The sequence below is a fragment of the Streptopelia decaocto genome (assembly GCF_964273445.1).
Source record: "Streptopelia decaocto genome assembly, chromosome: 3".
NCBI classification, from domain to species: domain Eukaryota; kingdom Metazoa; phylum Chordata; class Aves; order Columbiformes; family Columbidae; genus Streptopelia; species Streptopelia decaocto.
In genome coordinates this window covers 13,754,785-13,780,542 of record NC_138656.1, presented here as the reverse complement: position 1 = coordinate 13,780,542, position 25,758 = coordinate 13,754,785, and the positions used below count along the sequence as shown (strand labels likewise).

Below are 25,758 nucleotides of genomic sequence, written 5' to 3'. Positions count from 1 at the left end.
TAGTACCTTTCTGGAATATTTTTAGTGGTCAGTAAAACATAATCTTTCTAGTTTTCTTTGTATTATCTTAATAGCCTCTGATCTATAAGGATCAATAGAAGCATTTGTTGCTGTCAGTTTCTGTGTTTCCAGTGAGTTTGCTGCTAATGTAGACTCTAACCAGGAAAATATTGAAAATCTCTTTATAATCTTACTGATCTCATAATGGTCCTTAATGTGCTGTGATGTGGCTTTTTCTTCAGATGGCACCATGTCTTGAATGCAGACATCTTGTGCCAATGAATACACCCACTTGCATCGTATGTGAGTCGCCAATAGCTCCACAGCTACAGCCCCAAACCAACATCTGCATAAAGGTAATTGAGAATAAATATAACAAAATAGCAATTTACCTCCTGGCATGCATTTTTCTAATGGATGACTTCATTACAAATATTTAGATCCAACTTGGGTTTGTGTAATCACATTATGACAGATTTAAGAGTTAGTACAGGGGTGTCAAACTAATTTTCAGCGGGGGCCACATCAGCCTCGTGGTTGCTTTCAAAGGGCCAAATGTAGGAGTAGTTACATTTATACAGTCCTAAAATTACATTTGGCCTTTTGAAGGTATCCATGAGGCTAATGTGGCCCCCCTTAAAATGAGTTTGACACCCCTGAGTTTGTAGGATGAAAACCACCTTGAATAGAAAGAATCATTAAAGGTAAACCACATACACTCAGGAAAGCATGCTAAAGAGCACATGATGCAGCAGTCTGAATGACAGGAACGCATGCACGTTTGGTAAAGAGATATTCTGTGATTTATGGCCTTAGTATTACTAACCATCCTAAGTTTATTAAATATGTCTTCATGACTTTGCTTACCTCATTTGATTGTAAGTGCTTAGGACAGATGGGCTGGCAGGACTGGGGCAGTGGGTATATTGCATGGGGGAGCCTTGCATGGGTAAACAAGGAGTTCCTGTCAAAACTCAAATATAAAAAGGAAGTATACAGAAGCTGGAAGCAGGAACAGGTAACCTGGGAGGAATATGCAGAGATGTTGTTAGGAAAGCCAAAGCCCTGATGGAGCTGAGTCTGGTGAGGGATGTCAAAAGCAACAAGAAGGGCTTCTGTAAGTATATGAATACCAGAAGGAAAACTAGGGAAAATGTGGGCCCACAGCTGAATGGATTGAGGGCCCTGGTGACACAAGACATGGAAAAGGCTGAGATACTGACTGCACTCTTCACTACAGCCTTTACTAGTAAGATCAGCCTTCAGAAATCCAAGGCCCTGGAGACCAGAGGAGAAAGTCTGGTGGAAGGAAGATTTACATTTTGATTGAGGAGGATCAGGTTAGAGAATACTTAAACAAAGTGGATATACATAAACTCCTGGGCCCCTGATGGGGGATGTACTTATGAGTCCTGAGGGCGTTGGGTGATGGGATTGTTCAATAATCTTTGAACAATCATGGCAACTGGGAGAGATTCCTGAGGAATGGAGGAAACAAAGTCTCATTCCTGTCTTCAAAAGCACATGAAGGAGGACTCAGGGACTTACAGGCTGATCAGCCTCACCTCAATCCCTGGGAAGGTAATGGAGCAAGTAATCCTGGAAACCATTTCCAGGTATGTGAAGGACAAGAAAATCGTTGGGCATAGTCAGTGTGGATTCACAAAAGAGAAGCCATGATTAACTAACCTGATACCCTTTTAGGATGAAATGACTGGCTTGGTAGATGAGAGGAGAGCAGTGGATATTGTCTACCTGAATTACAGCCTCACAGAGAAGCTGCTAAAGTATGGGCTGGATGAGCAGTTAGTGAATGGATTGAAAATGGGCTGAACAGCTGAACCCTGGGAGTGATGATCAGTAGCACAATGTCTGATTGCAGGCTATCAGCTAGTAGTGTACTCCAGGGGTCAAGACTGGATCTGATCCTGTTCAACATCTTCCTTAGTGATCTGTGTGATGGGGCAGACTGGACCCTCAGCAAGTTTGCTGATGATATGAAGCTGAGAGGGGTGACTGATAAACTAGAAGTTCATGCTACGATCCAGAGGGACATGCTGGAGAAATGGACTTTCAGGAATCTCATGAAGTTCAACAAGGAAAAGTGTGAAGTCCTGCACCTGGGAAGGAGCAACCCCCTGCACCCATATATGCTGAGGGGCACACACCTGGAAAGCAGCTTTGTATAAAAAAGCCTGAGGATCTGGTGGACACCAAGCTGACCATGACTGAGCAATGTGCCTTTGGGGCAAGGAAGTCTATGGTGTCCTGGGCTGCATTTAGGAAGTGTGTTGCCAGCGGGTCAAGGGAGGTGGTCCTTCCCCTCTACTCAATACTGGGGAGGCTTTACCAGGAATACAGTATCCAGTTCTGGGCTTCCCAGTACAAGAGAAACATGGACATACTGGAGAAAGTCCAATCAAGGGCCACAGAGATGATTAAGGAATTGGAGTGTCTGGATGAAAAACTGGGAGAGCTAGGACTGCTTAGTCTAGATAAAAGAAGGCTCAGAGGTTATCAATGTCTATAACTACCTGAAGGGAGGGTGCAAAGAGGGCAAAGTCAGGCTCTTTTCAGTGGTGCCTAGAGACAGAACCAGAGGCAACAGACACGAACTCACACACAGGAGGTTCCATGTGAACATCAGGAAACACTTTTTTACTGTGAGGGTGACTGAGCACCTGCACAGTTTGCACAGAGAGGTTGTAGATTCTCCATCCTTAGACATATTCAAAAACTGTCTGGACATGGTCCTGGGAAACATGCTTTAGGTGACCTTGCTTGAGCAGGGGGATTGGACCAGATGACTTCCAGAGCTACCTTCCAACCTTAGCCATTCTGTGTGATTTTGTGATAATTGCAAAGGAACATTTTTGGAAGCAGGATGCTGAAAGGAAAGTACTGGCTGAAGACAGATAAGAAAGGAGATTCATAACCTGAGGCAGTTATCAGCTTGATGTCAAAGTAGATCATAGAAATTGGTCTAAATGTGATGTTTTATGGTAGCCCTGATGTAGGTGCAAAGGCAGACCTGAACTGTTTGGTGGCAGCCTTCAAAATATTAGACTAATTACACTTGGCTCTGCTGGAAACTCACATGTTAATAGTGAATGTCCTAAGATCTTTTAGGGCACCCTCATGGTATGTTGTTGTTGTTGTTGTTGTTATTCCTTGCAGATACCAGACTGTTTTCATAGAATCATAGAATGTCCTGAGTAGGAAGGGACCCACAAGGATCATCAAGTCCAACTCCTGTCCCTGCATCTGACAACTCCACAGTTCACACCATGTGTCTGAGGGCTTTGTCCAGTCTCTTCTTGAACACTGTCAGGCTTGGGGCTGTGACACCTCCCTGGGGAGCCTGTTCCAGCGCTCCACCACCCTCTGGGTGAAGAACCTTTTCCTAATGTCCAACCTAAACCTCTCTTGGCACATCTTCCTGCCATTCCCTTGAGTTCTGCCATTGGTCACTAAAGAGAAGAGTTCAGCACCTGCCCCTCCTCCTCCCCTTGTGAGGAAGCTGTAGACTGTGATACGGTCTCCTCTTAGTCTCTTCCAGGCTGAACAAACCAAGGGACTTTAGCCACTCCTCATACAGCTTCCTCTGGACACTCTCCAGTAGCTTAATATCTTTTTTTATCCTGTGGCACCCAGAACTGCACACTGTGCTCCAGGTGAGGCCGCACCAGTGCAGAGCAGAGCGGGACGTTCACCTCCCTCGCCCGGCTGGCAATGCTGTGCTGGATGCACCCAGGACACGGTTGCCCTCTTGGCTGCCAGGGCACACTGTTGGCTCATGTTCAACTTGGAATCAATCAGAACCCCCAGATCCCTCTCTGCAGAGCTGAGTCTGTATGTACAGCCAGGGTCGCCGTGTCCTAGGTGCAAAATCCAGCACTTGCCCTTGTTAAACTTCATGTGGTTGGTGATTGCTCAGTTCTCCAGTTTGTTCAGATTCCTCTGCAGGGCCTCTCTGCCCTTGAGAGTGTGAGTGCAGTGACTAAGCAAACTGACATTGATATATACATATAATATGTACATTAATATATACATATAATATATATAAAGATCTGGAGGTATTGATACTGGATCTCCTGAGGGAACTGTACCATAGTTTTAATAAAAAAAAGTTGTTCATAGTTTTCAAATACTATATGAAATGTATTTTTTCTCTGTTTAAAAGGGCAAAGTAATTTGTCAGGCATGTGGCACAGGAAATCCTCTCCACCATAAACACTGTGTGACTTGTGAAAGCAAACTGCCTGAAATACAGACGGTAAGGCTTCTTGCATCAATCGCAGTGGGGTTAATCAAATCAAAGCATAACATCCTTTTACTTTGGAAAACTGAAGTCATATCACTGTGTGCCTATGGTACAAAAGCAGAGATTCCCTCCCTCATGCCATATGCAAGCCCAGCACTCCCGCGGATGCTCCATCACAAATGTCCAGCTAAACATAAGTGTATCGTATACTTTCAGGTTTTTCCTGTTGAAGTCAGGGTTGCAAATGCCATTGTAAAAGCTCGGAAGGCTCATAGAAAATGAGTAGTCTTGACTCCAAGGCAGTCTTGTTTGCATTCATGTTATTTTCAATTGCAACAGAAAACTTGGGTATACACATCAGGAAGATCACTCTTGTTGATTTCAATTATTTTGTGAAAATAAAAGCTTCTTTTACTTTATTTTATCTCTATTTGCTGCTTTCCCTACATGCATGCAGCTACTATGCTTGTGTTTGGCTGTGACTGCACCAAGGTGAGAAAATCAACAATAAGCGTTCTCCCCAAAATGGCTGTTTGTTTCAACTCCCCATTTAGACTGTTCATTTGTTCCCTTAGAAGAATTTTACTTTCATTTCCGAAGAGTCTTGTATTAAAACCTTATGGTACATTTAATTTCTTCAGGTTATGTTAAATACAGAAATTAGAGAAGAATAATGATTTGTGAGTTTAAATCTTCTGATTATATTGGAAACCTCCTGAGTTCTAAAACTGTCCGTACCTAGCGGTAAAGATCTCTTGTATAGCCACTGAGGTGTCATTTCAAAGTGAATTTCAGTAGGAATCTATACTTACCTAAGATAAACATATGTTTAGGTGCTTCACTGGGTGTAGACATTACTACATAGCTGCATATGACTTGAATGGTGAGATCTGTAGTAGCTAAGAGAGAAAGCTAAATGCTTACTAACAATTATTAATAGGAATCAGAATTTTTACTAATAATAGTTATTAATTAGTGATAACCAATAGTAATTCCTGAATAATTAATAATTATGGTATTACTATTAATGGTTATTAAATAATTCAGATTTAGAACCTATTTAGACTCATGCTCTTGTAAATTTTATCTTCCAAACGAACCCCCAAATTACATCATTCAAATTGCAAGGCAGGCCACAGAGGAAAGTGGGGCTATTTCATGTTTCCTTACTTCTTGTTGTGGTGTATGCAATCAAAACAATTTTCCTTGGGTTCTGTTCCTTATCTATATTCCAGACTTGCAGAGAAAATAAACTGCGTAAGCCCTGAGGCAAAACCTAGCAAAACATTTTAAGACTTACTTGTCCTAACTAGGATCTATACCCACCCTGTAGAAGTTTCAGCTGAATAATCCATTTTATTTTGAATATCCATGTAAGTTAATGGTAGTAGGAAAACTAGGTAGTATATAACTTGTATATGGTTAAAGAACGCAAAAAAAAAAAAAAAAGGTAGCAAATACCAAACTGAGAGAAAACTCATGGTCTGAACACACTCTGCTGTACTGCTACAAGGAAAGGTACAAAAGAAAAATAGCTCTTGTGGTTTGGATTTGAAAATATAAGTTTATCAGCAAAGAAGCCTCCTTCTCAACTTCAAGTGTACTTGTACATGGGCCATATTAATAAATATTCAGTGTAAAAGGACATAACTGATAAGGAATTTTGTGGTTTTTTTTTCACTCAGTTCTGCTACAAATATTTAAAAATTAATGCCATGTTTTACTGTGTTTTTGTAATGAAAAGAAAATATAGCTCCGATTCAAGTCAGTCTATTGCTTATTCTAGGTTGAAATAATTCTTTTAGGCTAAATAGTACTTTATGTTATCAAAGTAACTTTCCTCTTTTCCCTTATTTGGCTTGTGAGCTTTTCTTCAAAATAAGCATTTTCTCACTAATCCTTGTTTTGTTTTATTAGCCCATGTTTGGAGGAGACACTCCCTCACCCCACTACAGCCAGCAAAGGAAGACAGTTTTGTGCTCAAAATGCAATCGTGTCAACCAGTGTGATGCCCGTTTCTGTGACTGGTGTGGAGCCAAGGCATGTGCTCTCAGTGTTTGTGTTGACAAATCTGTTTTTACTCATCTGTGACCTAAAGCAATTTCAATATTCTCTTTGCAAATCTCCCATCAGTTAGTACACAGCTCATTAGTATCAAAATACTTGCTTAGAGCACACAGGATTATGTAAAGAAAAATGAAAGGCTTAGATGGCACCCTCACCCCTCAGCAGTCAGTGACTTAAGGGTTTAGAGATGTATACAAATTACCATGAGTCAATGAGCATCAGCTCATTGCATCAGTTGAGATGCAACAGCTGGGTAGTTTGCAAAGTAACTTATCTATCAAAGGTTAAAGTACAGGCTAACCTAATGCAAATTTCTCCGTATCTACACTGGGCTATGGTCACCTATCCAGGCAATTAGCAGAGATGAGATGATGCATGCAATTTTTCTTGGCTGAAGCCTTTACTAGCTTCAGTAAAGACAAGTAGAGCTTTGCATGGTACAATCAATGTAAACAATTTCCCCTAGCATATATTTTTATAGGTACAGTTTTCAATCTAAGATCACTCTCAAGGAGAATATTTTTGTTTTCTATGAGCTGAGTCTACATAAAATTTGAAACATTCCCCTATATGCATACATAACCATTGATCCTGTACTGTACTAGGGGACTCAGGGATGGGAGGACTGGTGGTGGTAGAACTGAACTGTAAACAACTGCCATCAATATTCAGTATCAGAGCACCAGGCTGGTAACTACAGGGCTTTGCCAAAGAAAATAATTATTTTTGAAAGTATGTGTTAAAAAAAATACCATAATGCTGGAGTTATCTGGAAAAAACGTTTGCCTCTGTAGCATAGTGTTGAGATATCTGAAGATTTACTGTCTTGCATCTGCCAATGTGTTAACAGTCTGATAGCCTGGTTAATATTTCTAATCTTAACAGCTTTGGGTAGCGCTACTTTACTTCCTTTTTTATTCATGCCACCGCTTTTATAATTCCTAAATGATGCATCATATGTTTCTGTAGTAACAAGTGTTTAATTGAACTTTCCAGCCTGGACCTCCTCCATCCTACTTTACTTGTTTCAAGTGTGGCACAAGCAACCGTCCATATGCTCGCTTCTGTGGGTCCTGTGGTGTTTACATAGAGCCTCCGTCAAGGATGGGTTCTCAGAACAGCAGTCTCGTAGATGCTGGGGACTCACTGGGGTTTTCTGAGGTAAGACACACGGTATTACAAAACCAGGTTTGAACACGGCTAAAAGGCTCATCCACTGTGGGTGTAGATTCACACAACTCCATTAATTTCCTCTTTGAGACAATGGTATGGCCTGTGAGCATGCTGACAGCAAAACCCAGGATCTATTTATTCTGAGGACTGCTTTCTGCCAAAAAGTAGCCTTAGCCAAAGGCCTTAATCGGGCTTTATTCTAAATAGCCAAGTGAGAAACAGTCAGCTTTTCAGAAGTCCTAGCTCTTTAAGTACTTTTATCTTACTACTTGATAGTTATTTGTGTCCTGCTGATACAAGGTATTATTTCATGCATATGTAACAGTGTTTTTAAAACTGTGTTTTAAGAAAGACTGTAATACTTAGCAAGGCCAGCTTTTGTCCTGCAAAAGCATACCTGTCATTCTACTGGCCATCATGAAGAGTTTTGCTTTTCCTTGAATATTTGTGATAAGTTGCATCATTGTTACAGGCTGGTAATTAAAATCAAGAATTGTTAATGATTCTTCCTGCTAGCTTATTCATTCCTTTACGATTTTGTGTACTGTTCGAGTTTTCTGCTTATAAGGCATTTAATTCTGTCTATTTATATTACTTTCACTTTTCCTTCACCTCTACCCCAACAGGCTAAACGATTTCAAACTCAAGTTGCCTGGCAGCCTCTTCCTGTCTCCTTGCCCAAATCAGGGGCAGAACTAAAAGAAAGAGAAGATAAAGGAACCCAAACCATTGGACTTTTTTACCCATCTAGCAAACTGTTGGAAAAGAAGGAACTTGAGCTGATTTCACACAAAAAAAAACTGGAAAAGATGAGTGACCATAACCCTCTCCTGACAGCCGTTAGTCCTGGAAGAGGTCAGGAGTTTTGATTTTATGTTTTCTAAACAAAGCTGCAATGTATGACCTTGCTTTTTCTCAAAAAAAGATTATAGTTTCTGGAATGTGCCATCAGTAGGACACGGATTTACATCATTACAAGTCTGTCTTCTCACCAGTCACTTGTAAATGTAGTGCCTTAGAATTCACAGAACCATAGAATCATTCTGGTTGGAAGAGACCTTCAGGGTCATTGAGTCCAACCATTAACCTAATACTGGCACTAAACCATGTCCCTAAGAACCTTTTAAATACCTCCAGAATGGTGAAACAACCACTTCCACGGGCAGCCTGTTCCAATGCTTTGACAACCCTTTCCATGAAGAAATTTTTCCTAATATCCAGTTGAAACCTTTGCTATCACTGATGTCCATCAATAGCTAAAAGAAAGCCTAATAGCAATATCAAAATTATGGTTACTGACCCCTGTGCAGCCTTACTAATTTGCTAGTAGTTTGATTTCCTGAGATCCTACAAGATCAGGACAGATGTTCTATATTTGAATTGCAAACCACTGAACAGCCAGCCCACCTCCCAGCGCCCTCCCCACCCCTCGCAACATGATGTTCAGTTAGAACTGCGATACCACCTGCTTGTATTGTTCAACAGAACTCTGAGACACAGGGGATCATAGCTCTTGAAAAATATGACGGGGCTTGTCTATGTGAAGAGCTTGTTTGGAGTGCTGTTGTGGAATAAATTATAGAAGTTTCAGAAGCAAAGGGAACTAGAGAAAGAGATTATTAATAGGATTACAAAAACTAGGATTGCTAGAAATCTTGAGAGCTCTTGTAGGACCCATCTTCCAGCTCCCCAAAGGTATCTGTGTGTCTACATTGCTCGTGGCAGAGACCATCCACACACAGACTCCTGTATCAGTACTGCAGATAACTTTGTTTCAGTCCCTGGTTTGGTCAGTTAGTTCTTTGTGAAAGCGCTTAACTGTTTGCTGCCATTTAAAAGTTTGCAATTTTTAGAGATTTCAGTTTTACTGTCCTGGAAAAACATTAGCTTTCAGGATCCCAAACCCTTGAAGAAAGTCCATCAGTATTAATTAAGCACCTATTAAATAGCCCAATTTGGAAAATTGTCTTTAATCTCCCAGGGCAGTCCAGCTGTACAGTCCAGAGAATAAGTTAATTTATACTAGTACAGCATCAAACCATGGTTTGGAGGAGCAGTTACTTTTTTTGATCTCCTTTGCCATTGCTAGATCTTCTCTACAATCAGAGGGTCAGCCCCACAGGCCATCATAAGAATTATTTGTTGGGTAGAAAAGGTTACTAAAGAATGTTAGAAATTCCTGTTTTGAGTCTATATATAAATATCCAGAGGAGGCACTCTTATTTTAAAAATTATCACTAGGGAAATCTGTTTTCTTGTTCCCGTACTCTGAAACTTGGTGTGTTCTCTTATACATCACACAATGCAACACTTGACTCAACATGTCAGGGAGCTTAATTTAGTCAGAGATAATAAAGGATTGGGCCATAATAGTGCTGAGGAAAAAAAAGGTAGCACTGAACAGTTATATATCTCTATCAGAAGTACAGCTCTTGACTTGTGAGTGAGAATTCCTTTCACTGGAAAAGGTTGGGAGGAAATTCTGAACTGCTTTTAAACTATGTTAATTTTATCCAGTTAGCAGAGGTAACATTTAAGTTGTACGGTGTAATGTATTCTTCTTTAGACCCTGCCAAGGACTGAAGAACATATTTCATTCTATAAATCAATAAATGTCTGTTAGAATCAAGTTTTTCATGCTGTTCCCTTTTCTTGATGCTGAGCTGTATATATGTCTTGAAACTACGTGTGTCAACAAGACCATACACTATCACCCAGGAAAATCTTGTTTATATATGCTGAATACCTCCATTATTTCTTCAAGTCGAAGAGTATTAGACATTTGATATTAAAGTTTTTAAATACAAGTGATTAAATAAGTTATTTTAAAATTATTAATTCGTGACCATACTGGCCATTCACTAACCTTATTTTCTTTGTGACAATTAAAAAAAGAAAAAAAAAAAAAAAAGAAATTGGAAGAAATTGGGACAGGAGGAAACAACAGCAGTACCAAAACCCTAATGGTTTGATTTGTACTGTGTTTCTCTTTTTTTTTTTTTTTTTTTTTCTGTATTTTCAGTCTGTTTTGAACAGGAGCCAAGTCATTTACCAGGTAAACTTTAACAAGAAGCCTCCCCTTTTCAACTGTAACAACAGCAAATCAGAGTCATCAGCATGAATTCAAGTATTCCATCAGTGCTGCCAAAAATCCTTTCACATGTATTAAAACCCCAAACATGCAATAATATGTTCCTGACCATCTGGATTTTTTGAAATAAAATCTGGGGATCTAGTTATAAGCTAGTTTATTGCAAAAAAGCACTGACTTCTTTGGAGGGATCACTCACCAAGTAGCAGTCTAGCTTAGATTTTTTTTAATTACTGTTTTCAACTACCATTAATTTTTGCATCTGAGACCATGGCAGGGAACAATTTCTGTTGCTCTGTGGATCCTTCATTTTTATTCCTTTAAAACTGCCTAACAAATAAGACTTGCTGTTTTAGTTTATCATAGTTTCTACCAGTTTGATCTTGGAAGATTCCTCCAAACACAAATCCTTGTGCACTTGTATTCTCTTGTAAAAGTCAGAGAGCAGCACTTTTCTTCTGACTTGGCTTCTTTTGACTGTTTTTGAGCTTCACCTAACCTAAAGAGAAAGATAAGGTCAGATCAACTTCATTATTTAAGTGAGGTTACCAAGCCTACACAATTTATTTACAACAAAATAAATCATGCTCTGTACTCATAAATATGCTCAAAAATCAAATTACCCAGATCCAGATACCAATTACTTAAGAATGAGAACAAGTATTTTTTTTTTTCTTTCTCTGATGAAAACATAATGTTGCTTCAGAAATACTTGGACAGGAGCTGCAAGAACTCTAAATGGCTTAAGATGAGTTTTAATCCAGGTGCATTCAGCCCCTCATGCTTCATGCCCTGAATGCTTAAGCTCTTAAAATGCTGTCCCATATATAACTGAAAGGAATTTATTTAGGGAATAATTTATACAGACAAGAATGCTGTATAGCTTGAGTTATTATGTCTGCAGTTCTCAGATTTGGCTTATTGTTACCTGTGAGTGATCTGAAATCAACTAAAAATCAGTTCAATCATGAACAAGTGCTTAGTTGTAATATTGTACTTTTTAAAAAATTATCTAAAATAGTGTGAGATACTCCTTCACACAGGGCCGGTTTTGATTATAAAGGACAATTTCAAGACATAGTTTTGTTGTGAATAGAGGTGGCCTAAGAATGAAATATAATCTATGGATAAGATAGTATAACTGGCTTCTCATTTTCTTGATCAGATTAATTTTCTAAAGAAATGTTCAATTTGTTTTGTCTCAGTGAAAATATGCTATCTTTTAAATCATCCATCACATGAGTAGATGAAATCCATGAGAATTTCATGGATTTTTCTCCTGCTTGACTCTCTCCAATCAGGTTACTGGAGAAAACAGCTGGATCATGTCTGCACTCACCTGAGATGCTATGCACAGAACAACCTTGAATTCAGAGCACTGATTGGGGAACCTCGAATGGGAAAGGTAGGAAGGAGTTTGTAAGTAATATCTTCTTATGGAGCATCATGAAAATATTGTGGCTGCTAGACAGAAACTGCAAAAATAAATGTCTGCCTTTTTAGATCTTGACCTGTTTGTGTGTAATTTTTGTTTTGTTGTTCCATTTTTTGCTTAGTCTTTTACTGAAGATTTTTTTTTCTGCTTTCTTTCCTATGGCAGTTTCTATTCTTCTTTCACCTCACAGCTAGAACAGAAGTGATAGAAGCCAGAAAACCCTTGCTCAGCTGCTTTTACAGTATCTCACAGCAGGCAATCAAGAAAAAGAAGGATCACTGACATCTGTGTAGTTGGTCAGTTAAATAAGCCCTGCTAAAAATGGGATGTAATGATGTGCTTGCTTCTGCTCCAGGTTGTATTATACCAGCAGACAGCAGCAATTCTCTTTGGTTATATGATCTGCTTCTAGTGTAAATTATGCCAATATCATAGGAAGAGGGTATTGCTTTTTTTTTTCTGGAGATGTTGTCTTCAGGTTGTCACCAAACTGCATTAAAATGGTTAAAGGGATGATAGCAAGAAGGTAGAAACTGGAGATTCTTCCCAAAGTGTCTTAGAAGATAGGGCTGGTACGACAGAGAGATCATTTTGTCTCTGTCCTGAGTGGGGGATCAACTCTGCCTAAACTGTTCCTAACAGAAGCCTTGAAGCTTTTCAGTCTGGCCCAGGGAGTTGCCCCAGGGAGTCCACTTCTGCACTCAATTATCCTTGCTGTTCAGCTGCAGTTCTGCATTGCTTTCTTTGGCAACCCTGCTGAGTTAAGGAGTTTCATCCCTTCACACTGCTTCCCGTGTGCTGTCAGCACAACTGCTTGTGGCAAAGTCCTGTGGACTGGATCAATGACCCAGGCTAAAAATGGTTCTAGAGGTAAAAAAAAGGGCATCAGGGCTAGCACAAAAGTAGGTTGGCAGTGAGCATCTCAAAGTGGGGTGCAGGCAGAAGTAGGGTTGGGAACTCTTTGAAGTGGCATAGCTACTGGGAAGCTTTTTCCCAGTGTTTGACCTAAGTCTCCATTGTTACGGTTCAAGCTCACTACTTAGCCTGTCCTGACTGATGTGGCACATCAGTCAAAAAAAGCCCAAAACAGTTTTAGCACACAGAAACAACTACATCAATACTGGGGATCAGAAATCTAGTTCTCATTTGGCAGATTACACTTTTAGGAGATATGAAACACCATCAGATACTTTGCATCTGAATTCTATACCGACTGAGACCTATTGGGTCCAAGACCAGTTGTGCTCCAGGTACCCAGCCGTCTGAGCCAGAAGACAGGGATTGGGAGCAGAATGAAACCCCAATAATCCAAGGGGAAATGGTTAGCAACCTGCTACACCACTTGGACACCCATAAGTCTATGGGGCCAAATGGGATACACCCAAGGGTGCTGAGGGAGCTGGCAGAGGTGATCACTAAGCTACTTTCCATTATCTATCAGCAAACCTGGCTAACCAAGGAGGTCCCAGTTGACTGGAAATTGGCAAATGTGATACCCATCTACAAGAAGGGCCGGAAGGAGGATCCAGGGAATTACAGGCCTGTCAGTTTGACCTCAGAGCTGGAGAAGGTCATGGAGCAGATCATCTTAGGTGTCATCATGTGGCACATACAAGACAAACAAGCGATCAGGCCCAGTCAGCATGGGTTTATGAAAGGTTGACCCACCTGATCTGAACAGGCTGCCCAGGGAAGTGGTGGAGTCACCATCCCTGGAGGTGTTTAAAAGGCATTTAGATGAGGTTCTAAGGGACATGGTTTAGTGCTAGATTTAGGTTATGGTTAGACTTGATGATCCTGAGGGTCTCTTCCAATCAAAATGATTCTACAATTCAATGTGTTCAGAAGCTGTAGTACAAGTATAAATATGAAAAATATCTGCTTGATGGAAATGAAGTATAGGTCCAGTGCAACTTGTTTCCTTTGCTGGAGGATTAAAAAAGATATGCCTAAAAAGTATTAGATTGCCTAGAGAAGGCTATTCCTGCTGGCTCTCGACCTTTTTTAATTCCATTGTCTTGAAACCACTGCCCGCAGAAGTAACAGACGTGATTCAAAGTAGATGCCAACTGAGTTTAATGCTGCTTTCTCAGTTTTCCTGTAAATTAGAAATATAATTAATCTTATCTTAAATTTCTTGGCCTGCTGCAATATAATCTTGTCAGCTTCATTCCACTTCTTTGTAAACCCCTCTGCACTTATTTATGTATAATTTCAATAGCCTTCTTGCCAATACTACTGTCTCAATGAATTGATATAGAAAGTTGCCCACATTTTACTACAGGTTATGCTCCTACAGACTGATACAACTCAAGCAGAAACCAGTTATCCTGGAGTAGGGAGTCCTAAGGACAGCACAGCCTTTTATGCAGCTGCAAAATCTGGGTGGAAAATGACTGAACTTTCATGAAACATAGCATTATTACATCTTTTGGATTCATTTGGCATTTCAGTAATTCTGATATTTCCAGTTACTCAAAATACCACCTGCCCCTTGCTGAGTTAGATGGGAGGTGTACAATATCACAAGTAGGCAAAGGCCACATGTGATTTTGTTGTGTGGCTCCATCATCAGCAATACTTATTCCTAAAACTATTTCTGTGTACTTTTTGTAAGAAATACTAATGGTTGCTCTTTCCCTTTAGATTAATTCTGCTACCATCCATGAGGATGACTATGAAGTCACTATTATACTGAATTACGCTCTTGCTACTAATAAGGTCAGTTTGGGGGATAAGGCCTGTTGTTAGGCAGCTGGTCTAAAGCTGAGCAGTCAGTGTAATGCTGATATATTTTAAATTCAGGTCTAAACAAGAGATAGTTTTGTTCAAAGGGTGTTAACGCATCACTTCAGAGAAAGGAATCTCTTTTTGTATTGGAGCTGGCTGAACAGGTATCTTTATCTGATTAAGCCAGACTTCATGGTTATGTTGTTAACATCTTGCATTTCATTAGTTTGCTATTAATTATTAACATTCTTCTTTCAGCTGTTGCTGTTTGATCATTCTAACACCCCTTAGTTCTTGATCTTAGAGCCTCCTTCAGTATGCATACTGTGCTCTTAAGAAACAAGCTTAGTAATAATTTTCAGTAGATTGGAGGTAATGTTTACCAGAGCTTCTGTTAACTGTATTCAAACACTCGAAATCTCTACCTCCAGAATTACCATGTTCCAAAAAACACCTACATATTCATTTCCAGCTTTTCAAATATGAAAATCTACCATTTCTAAGATCCAAAATTCAGACTGTATCTCTTGTGTAGAATCTTTAAAAGCTTACCTTGACAAGTGGTGCCTCAAAAGGTGTATCACGTCATTTCACAAGTGAGGAGTTAACCAGATCTCTCAAGTGGCAGAAACACTTTCATTTGGATGGGAATCTTCATTTTGTTGAGTGAGGTTGTGTCGCTTTTTTCTTTTTTTTTTAATAAAAACAAATACCTAACACAAGGTTTAGGAAAAAAAAATTACATTATTTTACCTCAAAACAGAGTTCAATTACATGTAATAATTAGTCTTCTGTGAATTTGAGACTGATATTTAAAAGCCTATATATTTTTTTGTATGCTGAACATTTTCATTTTTTCACCACTGTTTGTGCCATTGAGATTGTAACAGGATTACGTGATAATCTGATTTACTGCTTGCATTTGATGATTCTACAGGATATTCATACTAATAGATCCATGAAGATTAGCAATCGTTACCTGAAGTCTGTTACAGAGGTTGGAGGTGGACAAGATGGCAGTCAGACTAGTTTTGGTGAGATTTTTTTTTTTCCCCTCTGCCTTTATGATAGACCATAAATGTAGTAGTCAACAATACAAAAGTAGTGCTTGGAAGGTTAGACACCGAAACAGGCAAATGAATATACTGGTACATCCTGCACCTCTTTAAGTCTCAAAGTGTGGCTGAGTTGAGATTTAAGCAATGTACAGACTCTGTCAAAAACTCATGGGAGTGCTTCATCCCTAGACGAGAGCTGGAGAGGCTAGTAAACTGCAGCAGCAGCTCCTAGCAGTGTCTTTATTATAGGGATAAAATTGTAAATGGTTTGCATATTCTTTTACAATAGGAACTATAAATGTCAGTATTAGCTCCACTTTTGAGCTGTGCCAGGGACTTCAGCCTCAGCACATTTGGCAAAGATAAGAAATTATGAAATACATCAAATTCTAGACCTGGTTTTCAGAGATGCTTAACTTGCATCTCCCATTAGTCTCAGTAACAGCTCAACATTATAGGCATCTCATATTGGACTTAGGTTTTCATTAAATCAACTAGTTGTAAAGTCAACATTAGAATTCAGAAATTTGACATACTTCAATTCACATATAAATTCTGGCCAGTTTGTTCTTCTAATCTGAGACTGGGCAAGTGGAAGCCACAGCACTAGGAGCTGGTTTTCTCGAGTGTCAATAATGTGACACTCCAGGTCAAAGGATCCTCACATGCTACGTAATTTACTTATCAACTCTCCTGCACATTGATAGATTATATCTCTTAAAAGTAATGGACATATATATCTACTCAAGGTCCTCCAGTCTTGTTCTTAAGTATTTGAAGGCTAAACAGCATTGAAAAAGTGTAAGGTTTTTGGTCAAAACAATAAATGGATCTGAGTCGAGCCTGTTGAACAGCTGCAGCTAGTTAAAAAAAAAAAAAAAATACTCAAACCCCCCAAAGTTCACATTTCATTGAATCTTCATTTCAAAATAGCAAGTTTTTAAGTCTGCCTGAGTGTAAATCTTTTGATAAAACCAGTCTGATTTGCAACAAATATTTCATCACTTTCTCTTGTAGAAAATTGATAAATACTGCTTTCATTTCAACATAAAATACTTTTGTGAATAAATTGTTTCCAGATCTCTCCCCCAAGTTCTTTTTAGAATACTGACTTTGCTTTGAATTAACACTTTTTTTCCTTTCTGGTAGGCAAAGATGATCATAATCTTTTCAATTCAAGAGGTAAAATAAAGAGAACGAAGTCAAGGACACTTACAGAAAAAGATCAGCTCCCCGTACGTATCTTCTGCCAATAAAGCAAAAACTATTTGTAGAGCAGCACTAACATGAAGGAGGACACCCAAGGGTAAAAATAGAAAGCTTTTAACACTGACTGGAGTGGGGAGGAGGGAAGGGGACAAAAGTTCAACTTAATATAAAACCTGAAAATTGGAAGCTGACATTTATTACAGAGCTGGAAATAACCAATCATTGTCAGTACTGAAAGATTAATTAATTGTTGCTCACATTTTTGGGCCCATTCTGTTTTACTGACACAGCATTAGGCCTAAAGACTGTTGCAGATGGATTTTGTTACAGTTTTTTCTCATAAGCAACATCAGATGTTGGCATTATCCTCTTCCCTTGACCCTTAATGGTTGGTTTGACTCCACAGGATATACTCTTGGCTGTGCTAGAACCACTGTTCACACAGTCAGACTGTGAACTAGACAGGAGAAGACGACCTACACAATAAGCTTTTTAGTCAACCCAGTTTTCCCATCCAGCTGAGATGTCAGCACAACTGAGGGCTCACTTCATGCAAGAAGCAAGACTTTATTTCCACTAGAGACCAAATATCCTGGAAGCACTTCTTACTAAATGGCTTGTCAATAATGCCATAAAAATTTCCAAAAGGGAAAGATACATTAATCTAAGCTTGGAACAGTGAGCTGACTCAACAGGTGGAAGAAGATATGGAGCTTTGTGATGAGTCCAGAGATAAAAATGCTTAGTCAAGTGACTGGACTTTCAAAAGGAAAGATGAAGGAGGTGGAAACCTGGGAAGAAATAAAAGGAAAAGTTTTAGGTTTTGTTGATTCTTTGTTGTTTTAACATTCAGTAGAATAACTTCCATGAGGCAAAACATTCCTTTTGTAAATAAAATATTTCTACAAGTTCTGGAAGCTTCAAAATTTAATTCTAGAGCAAAGAAGTTGTCCCCATGTTTAATTTTACTGTGGTGAGCAAATCTTTGTACAGCCCTGGAGATCTGCAATGATGTAAAGCTAATAATTTGCAGATACATTTGCTGAATCAAGCCCTCGATAGTGAGGTATTATCCTAGGTTATCCAACACTTGCTCAAATTCAGAAAGACATTCCCACAGAAGGGTTGTGGATAGTAATAATAAGGCACTACACTGCACTCATAACACTGTGTGCATTTTACATCTTTTCTGAAAGGCAGAATATGGCCCATCTACTTGCATTTTCACTATGTGGAATGTTACTGGCTATTTTCGGTGGATGAACTGGGTCCAAATAGAAAAGGAAGAATCATTTTGGTAGAACAATTGCTCACTGAAATAAGCTATTGCTTGCTGAAGTTTCCCTTTCCAGCTCTTTGATGATTTACTGCATGAATGTTATCCTGGTATGAGACTTCAAGTTTATGCTTGGGAGGCACTATCCTTGCAATGTAACTGTCTTAAGATAGAAAGAGCATTTTAGAGAAGAAACAACCTATTTTACATTTATATATGTTCTCTGCAAATTTCTGTTTGGCTGGTGTGTAAAGCATTCTCCTCGTGATTTGTCAAGGCCATGCAGAAAGAAAAATATGCTAATGTTATAGTCTAGGGTCAAGTCCTCTGTATAGCAAAAGCAAGCATAATCTCTACCTTTTTGCTGTGTGGTAAGGTGCATCCTGACTGTGTGATCTACATTTGACTGCTCTTGTTACTCTGGCTTTGAGCTAGGAGATGACAAATGTTTTCAGATGAAACAATAGTCCACAGTTTGAACAGTTCTCTGTCTTGAGCATAAAGTCCATTTGCCAACTTAAACTAGCATAATATTAAAGCAAGGTGGAAGCTGCAGAATCTTTATGGCCTTTAACAGCTCACCTTTCCTCTCCTGTGCATTCTAGGGAGCTGACCTAAACTGCATCAGCGATGAGGAATGACCTGCTCTCACAGTTGCTGTCTGTAACAACCACGTGGAAGCAATCCCCCTACTCGTGCAGAAAGGTGCTGACATTGACCAGCACTCAGGACTATAAGTGAACACTGATTCTCTGTCTCCAAACTTCTCAAGTTTTATCAAAAAAGCACTTGTGCTCCAGTTTTAGAGAGGATTAAGTTCCCACCCCTTCTCCACAAATCTGTAGTCAAGGAGCTCCTTTCAAAAAACAACCCACAACTGAGCAAAGATAATGGTATTCAGAAGTCCTTTCTGTTGCCAGCTTTCTCATAATTTCTGTTAGGAAAGCTGCTGTTCTATTCAACTCCTTCCCCCACCACTTAAACATAATATGATAAACCACAGTAAAGTCTACCAGAAAATAAAAAATAAAAAACAAAGAAACAAACACAAACAACAACAAAAAAAACCCCAACACATAACTTCTAGTGTATTCTATATCCTCCTATTAATTTTCCTTAGTTTTAATCTGCCAAACCACTTCTCCATGTGCCAGAACAGTTTTAGAATAACAGAAACAAAGAATCATTTTGGTTGGAAGAGACCCTCAAGATCATCAAGTCCAACCATAACCTAAATCTGGCACTAAACCATGTCCCTAAGAGCCTCATCTATATGTCTTTCAAACACCTCCAGGGATGGCGACTCCACTGCTTCCCTGGGCAGCCTATTCCAAAACCTGACAACCCTTTCCAGGAACAATTTTTTCCTAACATTCAATCTGAACCTCCCCTGGTGCAACTTGAGGCCATTTCCTCTCATCCTACCACTTGCTACTTGGGAGAAGAGACCAACACCCTCCACGCTACAACCTCCTTTCAGGTAGTTGTAGACAGCAATAAGGTCTCCCCTCAGCCTCCTTTTCTCCAGGCCAAACAGCCCCAGTTCCCTCAGCTGCTCCTCATCAGACTTGTGCTCCAGACCCCTCAAGAGCTTCGTTGCCCTTCTCTGAACTCTCTCTAGCACCTCAATGTCTTTCCTGTAATGAGGGGGCCCAAAACTGAACACAGCATTCAAGGTGGGGCCTCACCAGCATAGAAAGGGACAATCATTTCTCTAGTCCTGCTGGCCACACTATTCCTGATACAAGCCAGGATGCTGTTGGCCTTTTTGGCCACCTGGGCACACTACTGGCTCATGTTCAGCCAGCTGTCAATCAGCACCCCCAGATCCTTTTCCTCCAGGCAGCTTTCCAGCCACTCTTCTCTGACCCTGTAGCATTGCCTGGGGTTGTTGTGACCCAAGTGCAGGACCTGGCACTTGGCCTTGTTAAACCTCATACAATTGGCCTCAGCCCAATGATCCAACAGGTCCAGATCCCTCTATATGACCGTCCTACCCTCCCGCAGATCAACACTTCCACCTAACTTGGTGTCATCTGCAAATTTACTAAGGGTGCACTCAAGCCCCTCATCCAGATCATTGATAAAGAGATTAAACAGAACTGGCCCCAGTACTGAGCCCTGAGGAACACCACTCCTGACCAGCCACCAACTGGATTTGGCTCCATTCACCACAACTCCTTGGACCCGGCCCTCCTGCCAGTTCTTTATCCATCTCAGAGTACACCCACCCAGGCCATGAGCTGCCAGCTTCTCCAGGAAAATACTGTGGGATATGGTGTCAAAGACTTTACTGAAATCTAAGTACACAACATCCACGGCCTTGCCTTCATCCACTAAGCAGGTCACCTTGTCATAGTAGGAGATCAGGTTGGTCAAGCAGGACCTGCTGTTCATAAATCCATGCTGACTGGGCCTGATCTCTTGGTTGTCTTCTATGTGCCACATGATGACACTCAAGATGATCTGTTCCATGACCTTCCCTGGCACCAATGTTCGACTGGCCTGTAGTTCCCCAGATCCTCCTTCTAGCCCTTCTTGTAGATGGGCATCACATTTGTCAATTTCCAGTCAACTGAGACCTCCCCAGTTAGCCAAGATTGCTGATAGATAATGGAAAGTGGCTAAGTGATCACCTCTGCCAGCTCCATCAGCACCCTTGAATGGACCCCATCTGGCCCCATAGACTCGTATGCGTCTAAGTGGTGTAGCAGGTCACTAACCATTTCCCCTTGGATTATTGGGGCTTCATTTTGCTCCCAGTCCCTGTCTTCTGGCTCAGAGGGCTGGGTACCTGGAGCACAATTTGTCTTAGTATGAAAGACTGAAGCAAAGAAGGTATTTAGTACTTCAGCCTTTCCCTCATCCTCTGTCACTATGTTTTTCCCCCCACATCCACCAGAGGGTGGAGATTATCTTTAGCCCTCCTTTTGTTGCTGATGTATTTATAGAAGCATTTTTTTTGTTCCCTTTTACAGCAGTAGCCAGTCTCAGCTCTGTTTGAGTTTTGGACCTTATTTTCTCCCTGCATAACCTCACAGCATCCTTGTAGTCCTCTTGAGTAGCCTGGCCAGTGTTCTTTCCCTGCCAGCTCACCTTTCAGCACATGGTGACAGCCTGCTCCTGCACCTGTAAGATTACCTTCTTGAATAGTGACCAGCCTTCCTGAGCTCCTTTGCCCTTCAGGACTGTCTCTCAAAGGACTCTGCCAACTGGACTCCTAAACAGATTAAAGTCTGCCTTTTGGAAGTCCAAGGTAGCAGTACTGCTGACCGCCCTCCTTACTTCTCCTTACATATTACTTTCTTAGGTAATAAGCATATTGCTTATTCCTCCTTTTCAGGCATAACGCTGCTCTCCACAAGGCAGTGCTGCTTGGACTGGAGGGATAGGAATGTATCCAAGTCCTGTTAGTGTAAGTACTGCAGCTGGGCCTCTAGCTCAGCTACAGGCTGCCCACAGTCTGCTTGCACAGATGTAGCTGGCAATACTGAATGGCCTGAGCCTGCCTGAGGCTCAGTACTCTTATTTCACAGCAATGTCCCAGCAAGAAGCAGCATCCAGAAATTCTTAAGTCACTCTGCATCGACATTTACCTGCAAGCCACTTCACTAATTCCAATAACTTGGAATGAATTTAAGTAGAAAAAACAATCTGTTCTTTATTTACAGCTGCAGTGCAAGCATAAATAGAATGCAAGAGGACAATCAGCATATGATTTGGCTGTTGGAAATAATGAAATTATTTCATTGTTCACAAGTCAGCTTGGATAGGGAACATTGTACAAACTAAGAAACCCAGGAACAGTAGTCTCAATAGTGTGTGATTGCAACTACCTTTTCCCAAAATGGAGCTGGAGTTTGAGCTTGGAAGCACCTAAGCGCACACTGCCAGTTCTGTCTGCAGACTTCACAACCCTGTACAACCAGCTCAGGCCTTGTAACACCCAGCTATTCTGCACAAGATTCCCCCATTCCTTCCTAGCAGTTCAGAGCACAATTCTTCACTGTCTGTGCTCAGTTCTGCAAGATTTATTTTCCTTTCCAAACCTGTGCAAGGAGAGGGACCAACAAAGCCTTCCAAAGCACAAGGACATTTTAAGGAGACCTGATAAAGACTGCTTAAGATGGTTTGACACTTGAGCAATAGCACTGTAAGCTGTACATTGATTAGCTTATTTTCCATTTTGGAAGTTAAAACTGCATTCAGTGCAGCTCACTGCATTAAAGATCAGATTATTTTCGTCCAGGAAACTGAATAAAATTACTTTGCTGTTTTGCCTTCGACTTTTATTTATAAATGCATCAACATGAGGCAGCCACCAACTACTAACAGAAATTTACAAGGATACCAGGCACACTAAGACCTGGTATAGTTAGACATTATTAGCCGGAATCCTAAGTCCCTGAAGGAATTGTAAAACTCCTTCCCCTTTTTATTTCCAAAATTATCCAAAAGCATTAGTATATGCAGCATAAAAATGGAAGTGCCTGCCAGCTCTTGCAAGAAACACAAGTTTTTGCACCAGAGCTACCAGCATCTTCAAATTGGAAACAGCTGTGTTTAAAAAAAATACAACCACAAGCAGTAATTCTTAATTAAACCAACAGGAAGAACAGGAGAACCCCTGCAGAAAAAGATTATGTATGCAGTGCATCAGACCCCAGGTACTTCCCAAATACACTCAGGTGAGTGAAGGAGAATTCAGCCAGCTTCTCACAGAGACAGCCATTCTGAAAGCAGTCTCAGGAAACAGTCATTCAGTCAAAGTGGCAGTGCCAGAGCACGGACACAAGACAGATGTCATCAGCAAGCGAGAAGCTACAGTAGCCTAGGAGCCCGCATTCTCTATGTAACGACGTGCAGCCTTGGCTTCATCTTCAACCTCCGTTGCCTTCTGAGAAATGTCTTTTTTCTGCAAAGAATAAAATTAGTATGTTACTGTCCACCAATGAACTGAGCATCATTCATCTTCAAGGGGAAAGTGGGTTACCTCTCCCATAAGACAGAGAACCAGGAATGAAGAAGCAACAAACCACTTTGGCAACACCGTGGTAAGAAACCAAGAGGCCAGCTAAACAATCCCAAGACTAGAAACTAAATAACTCTTCCAGAATCTCAGGGCTGTAGAAGAATACTGTGGTGCCAATGTGTACGTACCACTGCATTTCTCATTCGTTCTCTGTCCAGCTTCAGGAACTCTCGCAGTGTCAGGTCAGTAGGTTCTTTCCGAAGGGAGAGAAAAGCACAACCTGCAGAGTGCTTTTTGTGTTCCTCCCTGAAAGAGGAAAAACAAACAAACAAACAAACAAAAACCACCAAACCAATTAACGAGACGGCACACAGTGCCATTCTCCCCTGCCAAGCACGTCGGTCGCCAGCAGCGGTTTCGCCTCTGCCGCCATCCCCCGCGCTGCGGCAGAGCTGCCGGGAGCGGCCTTGGGAAGGGGCCGGGAGGAGACACCCACTACTCACAGCGGGTCGTCGTCGGGCTCCCAGCCCTCCAGCTCCTTGAAGCAGAAGAAGCACTGCGCCACGTCGGGGCCGTTCTCGCTGGGGCGATGCACGAAACCCGCCGCCGCCATCTGCGGCCACAGGGAGAACAGGAGGGCCCGTTAGCACCGGCCGCCCCCGCCCGGCCCCGGCCCCGCTCCCCTGGGTCCCGCTCCCTCGCCAGACCCACCCGCTCGGGCGTGCAGGCGCAGCCCTCGGTGAAGGGCCAGTTGCGGAAGGTAGCGGCGCGGGTGGGAGCGAAGTAAATCTGCCATTCCTCGGGTAGCGCCGCTGCCGCTCCTCCGCCGGGCGCCATGGCTGCGTTCAAACGGCGGCGGTTGGGCGCGCGGAGCAGGGCGGGAGCGGCGCGGCCGCGCGGGCCGCCGGGAGCCGTAGTTCGGCCGCCGGGGCCGCGTCTGCGCTGCCGGCAGCTCCCGGCAGCCGGTGCTCGGGGCGGGCAGGACCCGCCAGCAGAGCCCCGGGCCTGGCGCAGTGTCAGCCGCCTCCAGCCCCGCAGCGGCTCACAGAGCCCTGAACCTCGGGAGACAAACTGCACCGGCCCAAACCTCCCTCTGGGCCTTACGCCTCCCCCAGGCCTGGGTCTGAGCTGCGAGCCGTGCCCTCGGCAGCCCGGGGCTCCCCTTCGTTCCCTGCCGCACCACCACCCCACCCCGCACAAAGCCCATCAGCGGCGGCGCAGCCCTCGCAGCGGTGCCGGCAGGGCTGGCAGGCGAGAACCGCCTGAGGAGCATGAGGTTTGGCAGGAGCTAGCAAGGAAAAAGATGCTCTTTTTAAAGCCTCCAGCGCAAATCCAAGGGAAAGGAGGACATGTTTGCCAGTTTGACCTTTTTTTCATAAAAAATTACACCCATAAGCAGGTGCCGTGGGTTTCTATGTCGACAGAGCTGGCAGAGCAGCACAGCAAGAAGGGTCCTGTCGAGGCAGGACCCGTTCAGAGATGCTCCCACTGCTCTGTGGCAACGGCCGCCTGTTCTTGCCACGGGCAGCACAAGTGTCTGAACTCACCGTCTCTGCCTAACGCTCCCTGCCTGGAGAAGGAAGCAGGACTGGCAACCTGGCTCATTGCCACTGGGGCAGGAGGCAGCTGGTTTTGCAGGGTGAACCGCCTACTCATCCATTACAGCAGCAGGAGGTTGGGGTTTGGCACTGTCTGAAGCGGCAGTCAGTGCTTGCTCAGAGAGTCTCCTCTAGAAAAAACACAAGGGCTAGAGAGAAGCAACCCCATGGACCAGGTTACCTCCTTGAGCAAGCTGATGCAAGCAAAGTAGTCAGACAAGGGATGAAGATGGCTTAGCTCAACCACTTGCTAAGATCTTATCACAAGCAGGTGGGTCTGCAAAGAGGCACATCCTCCACCATAGGTGGCAACAAACGGACCAAGCAGACTTCTTCCTACATCCCTCAGACTGAATATGAAACCTGAAAATAAGCATTCAGCACATACACGTACAACATCAGGAGTCTCAGGAAAGAGACTTCCCAAAGTAAATTGCAAAGTATTACTTTACAAAATTATTGACCACTATGCAGAATAATCCTAGTATTTACCCAGCTTAGCCACTGTAGATCAACGGGTGTGATAAGCTGACCACAGCGGGCAGCTTCCTGGTTGTGAAGTATCAAAGCTCAGACAAGCACATGGAAACATTCAGGCCTCGCTGCTCTATTAAAAAAGATGAGGTTCCACCTTTATTCTCCCAGGAAACTTTGTTGTGTTAAACGAGACTGCATTTGGCAATCACAGTCACTGGTACAGTCACTGCGCAGCTCAGGGAAGCGTGGAGTAACCGTGTCATTAAGCAGGGTGGATGTTTGCTTTCTAATTACAGCTAACATAACTCATCACACTGGTCTCTGAGCCACAAAGAGGCAAGCAGAGGGGTAAAAGCACATGGTTTGTTCCATTGCGTGCCTTGGAGGAGCCTCATTTGTTGCAGAGAA

The 25,758-nt window shown here is 42.0% G+C and overlaps 2 protein-coding genes across 2 annotated transcripts in view; one reads left to right on the top strand and one right to left on the bottom strand.

Moving 5' to 3' along the window:
* DZANK1 (double zinc ribbon and ankyrin repeat domains 1) overlaps positions 1-22,076 on the top strand; it is a gene marked incomplete at its 3' end in the record, with an annotated part of 29,665 nt that extends 7,589 nt beyond the window's left edge. The window contains 17 exon segments of the mRNA XM_082048074.1: positions 243-356; positions 4,184-4,276; positions 6,182-6,304; positions 7,328-7,492; positions 8,131-8,359; positions 11,897-12,000; positions 14,677-14,751; positions 15,698-15,794; positions 16,968-17,053; positions 18,259-18,345; positions 18,909-18,941; positions 18,945-19,037; positions 19,039-19,040; positions 21,647-21,692; positions 21,696-21,718; positions 21,975-21,991; positions 21,994-22,076. Coding sequence (XP_081904200.1) covers positions 243-356; positions 4,184-4,276; positions 6,182-6,304; positions 7,328-7,492; positions 8,131-8,359; positions 11,897-12,000; positions 14,677-14,751; positions 15,698-15,794; positions 16,968-17,053; positions 18,259-18,345; positions 18,909-18,941; positions 18,945-19,037; positions 19,039-19,040; positions 21,647-21,692; positions 21,696-21,718; positions 21,975-21,991; positions 21,994-22,076 — 1,470 coding nt within the window.
* Positions 21,945-24,160, bottom strand: BIRC5 (baculoviral IAP repeat containing 5). Its single transcript, XM_082048073.1, has 4 exons — positions 23,987-24,160; positions 23,779-23,888; positions 23,464-23,581; positions 21,945-23,218 (listed from the first exon to the last, which is right to left on the bottom strand). The coding sequence occupies exons 1-4, from the start codon at positions 24,110-24,112 to the stop codon at positions 23,135-23,137; spliced, it is 438 nt and encodes a 145-aa protein (XP_081904199.1). The 5' UTR covers positions 24,113-24,160; the 3' UTR covers positions 21,945-23,134.
* Positions 24,161-25,758: the final 1,598 nt, after the last annotated feature.

Excerpts from the sequence above, each read along its gene's own strand:
- BIRC5 (XM_082048073.1), bottom strand. The coding sequence starts at position 24,112 with ATGGCGCCCGGCGGAGGAGCGGCAGCGGCGCTACCCGAGGAATGGCAG. Across the intron at positions 23,889-23,986 it reads GCGCCTGCACGCCCGAGCGG|ATGGCGGCGGCGGGTTTCGT; the intron begins GTGGGTCTGGCG and ends CTGTGGCCGCAG. Across the intron at positions 23,582-23,778 it reads GAGCCCGACGACGACCCGCT|GGAGGAACACAAAAAGCACT; the intron begins GTGAGTAGTGGG and ends TTCCTCTTTCAG.